Consider the following 14,638-nt stretch of genomic DNA (forward strand, 5'->3'; position numbering starts at 1 on the left):
ATGGAAATTGAAATAATCCACCCATCACTTCCTGAAAGAGATCCCAAAATGAAAACTCCCAAGAATGTTATAGCTCCAAAGAGCTCCCAGGTCAAGAAGAAAATATTGCAAACATCCAGAAAGAAACAATTCAGATATAGTGAAGCCAAAGTCAGGATAACAGAAGATTTAGCAGCTTCTGCATTAAAGGATCAGAGGGCTTGAAATATGATATTCCAGAGAGCAGTGGATCTCAGATCACAACCAAGAATCTCCCACCCAATAAAACTGAGTATAATCTTTCAGGGGAAAAGGTGGAAATTCGATAAAATAGAGGCTTTTCAAGCATTCATGATGAAAAGACCAGAGCTGAATACAAAATTTAATTTTCCAGTTTAGAATTCAATAGAAGTTGAAGGAGGTAATCAGGAAAATGGTAATGTAAAGGACTTACTAAGGTTTATGTGTTTACATACCCACATGGAAGGATGATACTTGTAACTCATTAGGATTTTCTCATTATTATCTTAGAACAGTTAGAAAGACTATATATAAATAGAGGGCTCAGGTATGAGTTGAATATGAAGGATAATATAAAAAATGATGAAATGAAGGAGTGAGGGGAATGTAGTTGGAGAAAGGGAAAGGGAAAAGTGAAATGTTGTAAATTATCTGCTGTCTCTCTGTCTCTGTCTCTGTCTTTCTTTCTCTCTCTCTCTCTCTCTCTCTCTCTTTCTCTCTCTTTCTCTCTCTCTCTCTCTCTCTCTCTCTCTCTCTCTTTCTCTCTGTATATATATATATATATATATATATATATATATATATATATATATATATTTCTCAACTTTATTTTTCTTTAGGTTTTATTTTTTATTAAACTGGGAGATCTGTTTTCTTTCACAACATGATTTTTATAGAAATGTTTTGCATAACTTCACATATGTTTTCTTAATGGGGGATGAGGGTGGGGATAAGAGAGAGGATCCACAACTCAAAAAATTTTAAGACAAATATAAAATAATTGTTTTAAATGTAACTGGGAAAATATTAAATAAATATTTTTAGAAATACCATCCTATGATTTATAAAGTTGATTTTAAAGTTTTTAATGGGTTTTTGTTAAAATGTATCTAATGACTTTATTATTGTCCTCTCCTCAATAATGACTTTATTATGATGAATAGGAATCTTACCACATCCAAAATTTAAAAACTAATCATTTACTTTTCTAATTCCTTACCATGGTACACTTTATTTACCTGCAACTAGGAAACATTTTCCCCAATGTGAACACATTTAATACAGTCCTTAGAACTGATATTTTATGTTTGAAAACTCATTCCACAGCAAATCTTGTAGAATCTCAGATCCCTCACAGGTATGTTAAATGAAAATTTTGACCTTTGGTGTTATCTACTGGATCAGCTATCCCTTCTTCTAAAATTCCTCTTTCAGTCTTTCATTTTTTCTCCATGGCCCCTCCCATATCTAATATCATCTGTTCTGAAATCCCATTGCTTCAGACAATATCCCATATCAGCCTCTGAACATTATCCTACTTTGTCTGTTCTAGTCTTTGCCCAAAATAACATTCCTTTTTTTTTTTTACAATCTCATTCTTTTCAGGAATTTACAATTGTAATTTTCAGGATTATATTCAGAATTGTATGGTTCTATCAACCTCAATATTCAGCTTCCTAGTATAAAACCTGTTCGAGAACTCTGTCTGTACAATCCATTCCTAATTGTTTTATTCAGAAGGACTTTATACTATGCTTATAAGTTCTGTATTTTAGGCCCAAGCCTAGGACCAATTTGCTCACTTTTATGGTACTGGAAGTCTATTCATTCAGTTTCCTAAGGAATTTCACAGATATGAGATTATCATGCCTAAAGGAGAATCCTCATGAGATCTCTAAGCCTTTTTCTGCTTCAGCTTGTTTTATTCTTTTTTTAAAACAATATACTAGTCTTAGATGTATACTAAATATAACATATTTCCCCTTAGAATTCCTTCTTATGTAAAGCTGTTTTTAATGTCCCAAACCCTCAAAATGTCCATTATTACTAATACTACTATCAGTGGTTATGTTTATCAATAACAGAATGGCAGAGGTTTGGATTGGTTTTTGTGTCTGCATATTTGTGTTTTGTGGAGTGTTTCTGGGCATCAATAAAATAGATAGCATTTTCACCATATCTTTTAGGCTCTGTGGTTAAGGATATGAGGATTTTTTACTTTTCTAATCACCAGTGCATACTAAAACTTGAATTACTTTCTATCACATAAGAAAATATAATTTATATTTATTTTAATATATTACCTAGGAGGGGTGGAATCAAGATGGCAGAGAATAGTTAGGCTTTGCCTGAGCTCTTCTGGGCTTCCCTCAAAATCAACACTAAATCAAGCATCTGAATGGATTTTGGAGTGACAGAAACCACAAATACTGGAGTGTAACAATTTTCCAGCATAAGATATCATTGAATAACTTCAAGAAAGGTGTGCCTCAATTGGGCAGGTGGGAATACAGACCAGTGCAGGCACAGCACAGGGAGATCTAGGGTGGAGAAGCCCATGCTGGGAATCTAGTGGGAGGCTCATGGCAAAAATACAACAGTATTGGCTATTCTGCACTGATACAAAAGACCACTGGATCAGCAGACTAGCTAAGAGACCTCCAAAGCAACTACAGAAGGCAAACAGAGAGTTTCTCAACCCCAGAAATGGGATTTTTCCAGCTTCACCCAGCGCAGTAGGAAAGTCTGCAACACAACTGGCCTCAGGAGAGTCAATCAGAAGCTCCTGTCCCTCTGAAGATGAATCTTGGGACAATTTCCCCTGTGCCCTATTTATGTTACCCTGCAGGAAAATAGGTGGGGAAAGGGATATGAAAATAGGAGAAGATGATAAAAGAGAGAGCATATTGGGGGAGGGAGTGGTCAGTAGCAAAATACTTTTGAGGAAGGATAAGGTGAAAGGAAAAAGAGAATAGAATAGATGAGGAGAAATGCAGTTCTCAATAACAACTGTAAAAAGAATTTTGAAGCAAGTTTCTCTGATAAGGCCTAATTTCTCTTTTTTTTTTTTTTAATATCTTTTTACTGATAGAACGCATGCCAGGGTAATTTTTTACAGCATTATCCCTTGCATTCATTTCTGTTCCGATTTTTCCCCTCTCTCCCTCCACCCCTTCCCCCAGATGGCAAGCAGTCCTTTACATGTTGAATAGGTTACAGTATATCCTGGATACAATATATGTGTGCAGAACCGAACAGTTTTCTTGTTGCACAGGGAGAATTGAATTCAGAAGGTATAAATAACCCGGGAAGAAAAACAAAAATGCAAGCAGTTTATATTCATTTCCCAGTGTTCTTTCTCTGGGTGTAGCTGCTTCTGTCCATCTTTGATCAATTAAGGCTCTCTTTATCGAAGAGATCCACTTCCATCAGAATACATCCTCAAACAGTATCATTGTTGAGATATATAATGATCTCCTGGTTCTGCTCATTTCACTCAGCATCAGTTCATATAAGTCTCGCCAGTCCTCTCTGTATTCATCCTGCTGGTCATTCCTTACAGAACGATAATATTCCATAACATTCATATACCACAATTTACTCAACCATTCTCCAATTGATGGACATCCTTTCATTTTCCAGCTTCTAGCCACTACAAACAGGGCTGCCACAAACATTTTGGCACATACAGGTCCCTTTCCTTTCTTTAGTATCTCTTTGGGGTATAAGCCCAGTAGAAACACTGCTGGATCAAAGGGTATGCACAGTTTGATAACTTTTTGAGCATAGTTCCAAATTGCTCTCCAGACTGGCTGGATGTGTTCACAATTCCACCAACAATGTATCAGTGTCCCTGTTTTCCCACATCCGCTCCAACATTCCCCATTATCTTTCCCTGTCATTCTAGCCAATCTGACAGGTGTGTAGTGGTAAATCAGAGTTGTCTTAATTTGCATTTCTCTGATTAATAATGATTTGGAGCATATTTTCATATGTCTATAAATAGTTTCAATTTCTTCGTCTGAGAATTGTCTGTTCATATCCTTTGACCATTTATCAATTGGAGAATAGTTTGATTTCTTATAGATTTGAGTCAATTCTCTATATATTTTAGAAATGAGGCATAAGGCCTAATTTCTCAAACACAGAGGGAACTAAGTCAAATTTATAAAAAATAAGAGCCATGCTCCAATTGATAAATAATTAAAAGATATGATCTGTGCCTAAAGGGGTATAAATTCATACATATCCATTGAACTAACAATGTCATTATGAGGCATGAATTCCAAGAGAGAATTTTTTTTAAACTGGAAAAAGAGCTATATGTACAAAAACATTTACAATAGCTCTCTTTTCAGGGCAGAAAAAATGGAAATGGAGGGTATGCCTGTCAATTGGCAAATGACTGAATAAATTGTGGTATGTAATTATGATGGAATATTATTATTCTGTGAGAAATGATGAGCAGGATGCTCTCAGGAAAAACCTGGAAATTCCTCCATGAACTCAAGCAAAGTGAAATGTACTAATAGCAATGCTCTGGGATGATCAGTTGTAAATGACTTTGCTAATTTCAGCAGTGCAATTATCTACGACTATTCTGAAGGACTTATGATGAAAAATCCTTTCCATATACAGAGAAGAAACTAATTGTGTCTGAATGCAACTTGAAGCATTCTCTCTCTTTCTCTCTCTCTCTCTTTCTGTATTTCTTGCTCTCTCTCTCTATCTCTTGCTCTCTCTCTCTTTTTCTATCTCTGTCTTTCAACTCTATTTTTCTTTAGGGTTTTTTATTAGGATGGGACATCTATGTTTTCTTTCACAACATGACTTTTATGGAAATGTTTTGTATAATTTCACATGTGTTTTCATAATGGGGGCTGAGGGTGGGGATAAGAGAAAGAATCTAGAACTCAAAAAATGTTAAAACAAATGTAAAATATGTTTTAAATGTAACTGGAAAAATTTTAAATAAGGAATACCATCCTATGATTTATAAAATTTTTAATGGGTTTTTGTTAAATGTATTTAATGACTTAGAGATAACATGGCCTGGAAATATTGGTTCTTTCTCTAATCACCTAGATTTCTGTATATATTCTAAATTCATTATCAATAGTAATCTTATTAATGACAGTCTTTATCATAAAAGGATCTTCATAGAATTATATTTCTTTCATTGGATTTTTATATTACTTTGGGAATTTTGAAGTCAAAAAATTATCAGTCATTTCATAAAACATTTTTGATCAGTTAGAAGCTGTTGATTTTTTAAATTTCCCAAGTATTTAATATAAAGCAATTTAAAATACATGGTTGATTTCATTGTAAATTTTTAAATTCTCTTTATTTACCTGGGGCTAAGAATATTTTTCCTCTAAGAACATATTCATAGTAATCCTTAAAATTGATGATATTTTGCATTTTAAGGCCCATTTTACAGCAGATCCCTCACAATATGGAATATCAAAAATTTAAGGACACCCCAGTCCTGAATTTTTTCTTCTCTCCTGAAACAAATATCCTTTCTTCTAGACTTCTAGAGGAGGCTCTTCTTAGTCTCTCATTTCCTTCTCTAATGCTCCTCCCAGACCTGACACTGCTGCAAAATGAATGTCTTTATCAATGAAGAAATTGCAGGGAATCGCATTGCTTTTCCTGCACACATATTTGGGGATTGTAGTGTTGATTTGGATGGCAATGAAATTAATAGTATTTTCACCTTTCCCTTTAAGATTCTGAGATAAAGGATGTCAGATTTTTAAATATTTCTATTATCAACGCATATTGTACATTAAATAAGCATTTGGGTTGGATCTCATTAAGAAAAACCTGCCTTCTCCTTGTTTTTTTTAAATAATTTACAGCAGTTTTACATTTGTATCAGCTATGGATAGCAATGGGAAAAGATTCTTTCCATTTTTTACATTTTCCATTTCAAGGCACATCCAGAGGCAATTATTTATGTTCATTGAGAATGACCACCACAATGACAGGTGGTGATCCTTTTGAGTCTCACAGCCCTGTCTGCTTTCCATTCCTTTCTTCAAAGTGCTTTCCTGCCTCTTTCCATCTCTTCACCAAGGCTACACTGTGGTGTGTGCTAAAACCCTCCTCTTGTGACTGCTTCCATTCTCAGCTTTTGAATATCTCCTACTCTCCTACAGCTAGTCCACAGTCAAATGAAGCCCAGGATTCTGGATTCAAAGTTTCCAATAAACTCACACAGTCTGGATTCCAGTGACTTCCGTAATCATCTGTTCTGGTTTTATTTTCCACCCCCCATTGGTGCATTCAGAGTCAGGATTCAACTCCTAACTCAGACATTCTCTGTCTCTGCTTTCAACTCCTTCCAAAAATCTCACATGAAGAGTACCTGGAAGTATTCTAGGAACCACTGAAGACATAACATTTTTGGTTCTAAAGCCATTTTTTTGCTAAAGGTACTATTATTATTTTTATCAATTGGTTTATTATTACAATGTGCATCACTTCTTACCAATATGACGATCTGGAAATAGAAACCTCATTAATGTAGTTTCTATACTGCACTCTTATCTTTTGGTTCAAAATTGCTTGATATTCATTTTCATTCATACTAATGGTCACAACAATCTTTAATAAGTAAAAGGCATGCATCAAGGAACATTTTGTTTTTTGTGCTGGTGTTGTGATGTTTAGGGCTTTTTCTTTCTGGCTAGCCCAAATATTATCAGCAATCTCACTAAACCATTTGGAAAGGGTGTGTGAAGATTGAGGGGTTTTGTTGTCGTTATTGCTTTTAATTTCTTTGTTTTTATACATCACCAATGCCCAGTAAAAATTATATAGGAACAAATAAATGAACTCCTATGGAAAATCTGTTTTCTTATTTTTTAATTAGTAAAAAAAAATGGCCAATATTTGAACCCTTACAGTGTGTGTGTGTGTGTGTGTGTGTGTGTGTGTGTGTGTGTGTATGAAAAGAAATCCTTTTGAGATACGAGATTTTCAACTGGGAGGCCCATTGCTCAGCAGATGATTTCTATTCTCACAGCCCACCTAGCTATATAGCATATCTTGTTACTCAGAACACTACAGGATTTGATCTTTTTTGCTTTAATTGCTTTCTTTGCTCTGAGGTCCCCTATTCTACAGGCACTGCTTGCTTTCTCATTTTCATCTCCATGGCAACTACCAAGCCAGACACTCTTGATGCTCGTAGTTCTGAAAATGTCCATTCCCAATCCTCATTTATCTCCCCATCTCCCCACTTCTATAGGTTTTCAAAATTCTGGTCTTGCAAATTCTACAGTTTCATTCATTTCATGATTCTGAATTCAAAATTTCCTTCAAGCTGATACATTATATGGTCACGAGGCATCCCCCATTCTAAAATTTGTTCTCAGATTTTGACTCAAAATCTGCACATTCAGAGGCAGAACTTATCCCCTAGCTAGGAAATGCAATATTTTCAGCTCTAGGACTCTTCCAATGTATATATCTGAAAGGTCTCAAGAGCAGCCAGGATATTCAGCATTCCAAGGGGCTTCCTAGAGGAGATGTTTTGGACTCTAAGGCCATTCCTTCCTATAGTCTCTTAGGATTTGTCTTTTTATTTTATTATTGGATAATTACTTTATTAGTCTATTTCTTATTAGGGTTCAGGACTTAATCCCTAGGTTCCTTTTTTGTCCAAAAATATACTATATGCATTGTCAGTGGTAATAATATAATTAGCACTCCTTATAAAAAAAGGAACTTCATGGAATTGTGTTTGTTTTCTTTTGCTGGTATATTACCTTTACTGTGGACTTCTTAATTAGCTAAAAATTAGCAGTCATTTTTTTCAAACCTTTGTGAATGTGAAATAGATGTGCATTTTTATCTTCAAAAGAGGAAAATACAAAGTAAATTGAATTAAATGATTGATATCCAGAAATTCTAAATTATCCACCTTTTTCTATTCATATAAAACTGGAAGATATTTTCCCCAGTAATAAATTATATTTAATTATTGTATTTATTATATTTAATTATTTAATTAATATTATTATTTAGTTATATTTACATATTTAATTATATTTATTATTATAAATTATTTTATTTATTTATATTTAATTATATTTATTATTTTTAATTTTTAAATTTATTTTATTTATTATTTTATTTTTATTATATTTATATTTATTTTATTTTTATTTTTATTATATTTATTGTTTTTATTATTTTTAATATATTTATTTTATTTATTATATTTAATATAATCTTTGAAAATGATGACATTTTGCATTTAAAGATCCCTACCCCAGAAGATTATATAGGTTATCAGAGCCCTCACAAATATGGCATATGGAAAATTTAAAGATACACCAACTCAGACCTTTGGGGTTCTCTCCTCAATCAGATATCCCTTCCCCAATAGTCCCTCCCCAATCTCTTCTCAAGGCTTTGCTTAAACTTGAACTGTCTGTTCTAAAACTCCATTTCTTCAAAAATTTTTCTTTATGAGCCTCTGAATGTCACCCACTATGTTTCTGTTCTAATCAGCCCCCAATCTGATATTCCTTTCTGCAACTTCATCCAGCTCAGGATTCTAGATTGTATATTTAAATCAAGCTCAGATATTCTAAGTTCCAATCTAACAATCTCTGTTCAAGAACTCTGGTTTCCCAAACCATTTCTTATTGTTGCATTTTGCTGAAAATGTCCATTCCCAGACACTGTAAATTTCCCCCTTTTTTCTAGGCCCTCACAATTCTGGCTTAGCAGATCCTATAGTCTCAGCCAGTTTATGAATCTTCATTACAAATTTTTTTTTAAAGCACATACATTTTATGTGCCAGGAGTGACCCCACATCTCCTTGTTTCTTTAATGTTTTCACTCAAAATCTGGCCCTTCAGAGGCAGGAAATTCTAAACCCCAGAATCCTAGAAACAAAGATGCTTGCAAGGTCCCAGAATGCCTCAAATGTCAGTGTTATAAGGGGCTGAGATTTTGGATTGTAGAGCTGGAGCCTTCTGGAAAACATAAGAATTTTTCTTTTCCTTTTTGTACTGGAGAATCCTTACAATACACATGAATCTTATCACATACAAAGTTTTCTTTTGATAACACTAGCTTTTTATTTTTCACATTATATGCAACAATAGTTTTCAATACTTCTCCTTACAATACCTTGTGTTACAATTTTTCTCCCTTCCCCCTCCCCCTTCCCCTAGACAGCAAGTAATCCAATATAAGTTAAACATGTGCAATTCTTCTAAATGTATTTCCACATTCAACATGCTGCACAAGAAATATCAGATCAAATTGAAGAAAAAATGAGAAAGAAAAAAGCCTAGTCAACAAACAATAACAACAACAACAATAACAAATGGTCAAAGTATTATGCTGTGTTCCACATTCAGTCTCCATATTCCTCTCTGGGGATGCAGATGTCTCTTTCCATCACAAGTCTATTGGAATTGCGTCGAATCACTTCACTGTTGAAAAGAGCCAAGTCCATCACAGTTAATCATCCTGTAATCTTGCTGTTCCTGTGTAAAATGATCCCCTGATTCTGCTCCCTTTACTTAACATCAATTCATGTAACTCTCCCCAGGCCTCTCTGAAATCATCCTGATCAGTTCTTATAGAACAATAATATTCTATAACATCCATATACCATCACTTATTTAGTCACTCCCCAAATGATCCACTCAGTTTCCAGTTCCTTGCCATTACAAAAATTGTTTTCTCCTGGATATCTGTATCCCTTCTGGAAGCTCTCCTCCAGCTCTCCTTCTAATCTCTTTTAAAAATTATTTTTAATCATGAAACCCTTATTAATATTGTAACTTAAAGATTTTCAATTTGCTTTAAACCAAAAGTAATTAGATTACATGGCAGGATAATTTTAATGGTCAAAAATTTCCCTTATATACAAAACAATTAAGTTTTATCAAGTGCTTAAACAATCAAAATCCAAACCCATACAGAATCTTTTAGCAATATCTTCTTCAGCCCTAATTTAATCTGTAAAGGTAATTTTTAGCAATCTACATGTGCAGCAAGAAAGGAATACCCATAGTTACACAATCATTTTAAGAAGAACAAAAATACAAGAAAAAGGTATGAATACAAACAGGATCACATTATTCTAGATTTTATAGCTAAAAGGGACTTTGGAGCTCACCTTATTCACATTGTTTACTAAAGATAAGGAAAGAGAAGCCCAAAAGGAGCAAGTTTTCCAGGACCACAGAGTGAATTACTGCAGAGCTAAGGATTAGAACCCTGGTCTTGACTCCTAGTGTGGGGCTCCTTCTACTCACATGGGAAAGATACCCTTAAGAACTACTTAGTCAAGAACACTACATAAACAAAAGGGGCTTCTAATGCTAGGAAAGAGGCCACAAGATAGAGACAAAAAGTCTTATACATTAAACTAATATCCTGAAAAACCTCACTGGGAAAAATTAATTTTAGGAAGAACAGTAAGTGCTCAAATCCTGCCAACTTTTATTGTGTAATAGTGCCCTTCTTGCAACCCCCTTCCCCTGCAAAAAGAGACAGAGAGAAAATACTTATATTTTGTTTTTCATATCTCTGACCCTACTAGTGGGTCACTCTGGCAGCTGTTTCCTTGATCTTCCAAATAACATGTGAGGAATCACAGCACTGCAGGATCACTATGGGGTATCAAGAGGGTTAATAGCAGAAAATAGAGTGAATTGGGGAAAAAACAAAAAATTTTCCCCACCATTCTGCTTTCCAGGAACAAATACAGTGCAGTGAAAGCAGAGACAGCAGGTATGTCATGGAGGAGTTGGTTGGTGGATAGGCTAAAGAATATAAAGATTCATTTTTGTTTATATATTAGGAAAAAAAATTACATGGCTCCAAATTATCACACAATTCAACATTTTCAATTAGACATCACACAATTCCTATCATCATTATGACCAACAAAAAAGCTAAATTATATGACAAGTTTTTATCAATATTTAACAACAACAACACAGTCCAGAACTTGTAACTAGAAGACAGCTGCAGAACAGCATGCAGGACAGGGGTTTGGATGTGGCAAAAGGGTTGGGACAAGGAATGGACGGCTGGGCATACATCTCCACAGAATAGCATCACTCCACCTCCCACTCTCCATCAGTCAGGCTCCTGCAGACCTCCAACTCTCTGTCCATATCCCTCTGCAAGAGGGGGAATGTCCAAGGGGAGAAGGAAGCAGCAGCTACCCAGCACAGGATGGTCCCCTTCTATTCCAGGACGATGTAGTAGTTGTCATTGGTTTCAGCTTTTGTTTTGTTGAGAAGAAAACAAGCTTCCTCTTCAAAGTTGCGGATCATCTGATTACTGATGAGCACATGGATTCCTTTTGGCCCCAATTTGTACATCTGAGTGATCTGAGAAGGAGAAATCCCGAGAAGCTGGGCGATTTTCTCTGTCAGCTCAACAGTTGTCAGCTCGTCCAGATAGATGGCACGGTACACAAACAAAACAGCATTTGAGTCTACAGTCTCGTACTTCTGCTGCTGTTGCTCACTCAACTGCAGGGATTCGTGACAAAGGTAAATTGTCATCGTGGGCCTCACCAATCGCTCTTTTATGGTATTGAAGAATCGGATTCCATCAGCAGGGCCACAGATTTGGATAAAATCATGCCTGGTTAACTTCAACAGATCTGCACCAGAGAAATTTGAGAAAATCTCAGAGAAGGCAGAGAATCGGTTGCGCTGTAGCCACTGTTGAATTTCCTGGGGAGTAGTGGTTGGCAGAAGTTTATCTGTAACTGGAAGAGCTAGTATTGGCTGGTGGTTTGGTGAACCATTCTCTTCTCCGGTGGAAAAACTGCTATGGGAACTGTTAAAGCCAGGTGATTGGGAATTGTTGGCATATGGCATCTCAACCCATGGAGCACATTCTGTGAATAGAGTTTTCTCACGGGAAGGTTGGTACTCTTCCTTTTCACTAGGGCTTTTCTTCTCCATTTTCTCCCTGTCTATTTTTTGCTTCTCGTCTGCTTCATCAGATTTGAAAACCTTGATCTGACAGCTGCCTGAATGCAAGTATTCAGTGTATTCTCCATTCTCATTCTCCTTGAAAGTGTCAATTTGAAGTCGGAATGCTACTTCCTTTTCTCCCCCAGGTTGTTTCACATCGAATTCGGTACTGGTGCAGTGCACCTGAATAAACACGGATGTGCTCTTTGCAGCAGGGTCCCACAGGAATTCCACAGTATTCAGCTGAGTTGGATTTGCCCAAGGGTCGGTTATACCCACGGACATTGCCAGGTCTATATCAAGGATTCTGTCCCCTGGCCTGTTCCATCTCCAGCTCTCAAGCTGCTGCTGCTGCTCAGAGTACTGCAGTCCCCTATCATGGAACAGCAACCGAAACATACTCTTCACGAGCCCGCCACTGATCTCTGCGGGTTCCCCCCCTTTCCTATTGTCCAGCATTCGGATCTCATAAGACTGCCCTTGCTTGAGATAGGTGAGCGTTTCATCGTGGAGCTTGACTGCGGGAGAGGTAGCAGCACAAAGCACATAATGGAAGGGCATTTTATTTGCATCATCAGGTGGCAGCCCTGACTCTTCTTCTTTAAACATGGGCAATTCAAGGACATCACTCATGTTCAAGGCCCCCGCTCCCTGCTCCTGGCCGATCCCGGACAGAGCGGCCTCAAAATCCTGCACCAACCCGGACTCGATCTCCTCGTCTGCCTGCGACGGCTTCGGGACCCCGGCCATCCCTCCTCCTTCCAAAGGGCCCCCTGCAGATACCTGCTTTACTTGCGCTAGGTAGAGGATTGCCGAGCTCCGACCGGCAAGGCGGGATGCAGGTCCGCTGGAACTGGGAGGGCGGCTGCAGGTCCGCTTCAACTGGGGAACGGCGGGATGCAGATCTGCTGCACTGAGACGGCGGGGCGCAGTCTGCTTCACGAGAGGAGGGGGGAGGAGGGACGCGGAATGCAGGTCCGCAGTACACGGGATGGGAGGGGCGGTGGTTTGCAGGTCTGCGGCACCGGAGATGGCGAGACCAGTCCACCGCTGGAGAAAATTTCTACACGAACGCCACAATCGACCTTCTGCTGCAGACTGACCCTCTCCTACTCCCAGTCGTCCTGCAGGCTTCTGGCTCCCAAGAAACGGCGAGGTTCTAGGGGGCTCTTCCAGCGCAGACGCACTGATGCCGGAAGTCCCCGCCCATCTCGCCCACCGCAGACTGCAGACGTTCCCCAGCCCTGCCCCCCTCCCCTCGACTAGCTCAAACTGCGGGTCTCTGTGCTCCCCACCCCTCCCCACAAGCATCCCTTCTCCTTCTATTCTCCCTGGCTCTTCCAAACCTGAAAGCATTCCTTCTCCTATGGCATCTATTCACAGAATCATCCACTTTAGCCTCCTTAGTATTTCCCATTCTCTCAGAATTGGCTCAATTTAGTTTGGGGTTTTGTGTTGTTGTTTTTAAAGATCCCTGATGCTCAATAGGCATTTTATATCAATCAAGAAATGATGTACCCGCCCCACCCCCACCCCACCCCAAAAAAGGCCCTTCTGACTCATCCAGGTCAGGATTCTAGGCTGCATATTTCCAACAAGCCCCGACATTCCAGGCCCCAGTCACATCTTTGTTTGGGAATTCTGTATTCACAATCTAGTCCTTATTGTTTCTTTCTGCGGTGGCACTCATTGCCGGGCTGGGAATTTAATTTTCTAAGAAATTTCTAAAAAACCGATATGAGATTCTCATGTCTAAATGAACACCCTCCTAAGATCTGGTTGTTTGTTTCTTTTTGTTTTTTTTCCCAAAAGTTTATTTTCTTATTTATATATTATATTATTATATAACTCACGTGACTACATCTTACCTACTTGGATCTTATTTACAAAAATTGTCTCCCTTTATCAGTCCTTATTATATAAAACCATATAGTAATGCCCCCAAAAACTAAATATTCATTATTAGAAATACTACTACTAGTAGGCACCTTTAACAAAGAAGGGATTGCAGAGGATGCCACAGGTTTTTTCTCTCCAGATACTTGGAGTTTGTAAGTTTTGGTGGTATCCAGTAAAGTCATAGTATTTTCAGTAATCACAAAGTCTCTGTGGCTAATAATAATAATTGATAATAATGAATCTCTACTTAAAATTTCTTCCAACATTCCCGCATGAAAATTCCCTGCAAGTCTGGATTTTGGTGTTCTTTGGTATTCTAGGGACCATCAAGAACATGATATTTTTAGTTCTAAAGAGATATCATAAGGTCAGGGATTTTAAATATTTGATTAATTGGATTATTCTCACAATTTATATGACACATACCAATATGATGGTTTCAAAACAGTAGTTTTTCCCTAATAAATTCTCTAAAATGAACAACTTTCCTTTTTGTCAAAAATTTGATAGTAACTTTATTAATATTAATAGTAGAGTTTTTACTAAAGAAAAAAATATATGAAACTGCTATCATTTAGGTGTGCAGGGGATATAAGCTTTGGATTTTTATTAAAGCTTTTTATTTTCAAAACGTGCTTGGATAATTTTTCAACAGTCACCCTTACCAAACTTTGTGTTCCAAATTTTCCCCTCCTTCCCCCAATCTTCCCCCCCAGATGGCAAGTAATCCAATATATGTTAAACATGTTAAACTACAATG

The 14,638-nt window shown here is 37.1% G+C and overlaps 1 protein-coding gene across 1 annotated transcript; it reads right to left on the minus strand.

The window, feature by feature from the left end:
• Positions 1–9,080: 9,080 nt before the first annotated feature.
• On the minus strand, positions 9,081–13,305 carry LOC127542806 (alpha-globin transcription factor CP2-like). The gene has a single exon (XM_051968631.1). It carries the CDS (start codon positions 13,288–13,290, stop codon positions 11,236–11,238), a length of 2,055 nt encoding a protein of 684 aa, XP_051824591.1. The 5' UTR covers positions 13,291–13,305; the 3' UTR covers positions 9,081–11,235.
• Between the last annotated feature and the right edge of the window lie 1,333 nt (positions 13,306–14,638).

The sequence above is a fragment of the Antechinus flavipes genome, chromosome X (genome assembly GCF_016432865.1).
Source record: "Antechinus flavipes isolate AdamAnt ecotype Samford, QLD, Australia chromosome X, AdamAnt_v2, whole genome shotgun sequence".
In the NCBI taxonomy this organism is placed as follows: Eukaryota; Metazoa; Chordata; class Mammalia; order Dasyuromorphia; family Dasyuridae; genus Antechinus; species Antechinus flavipes.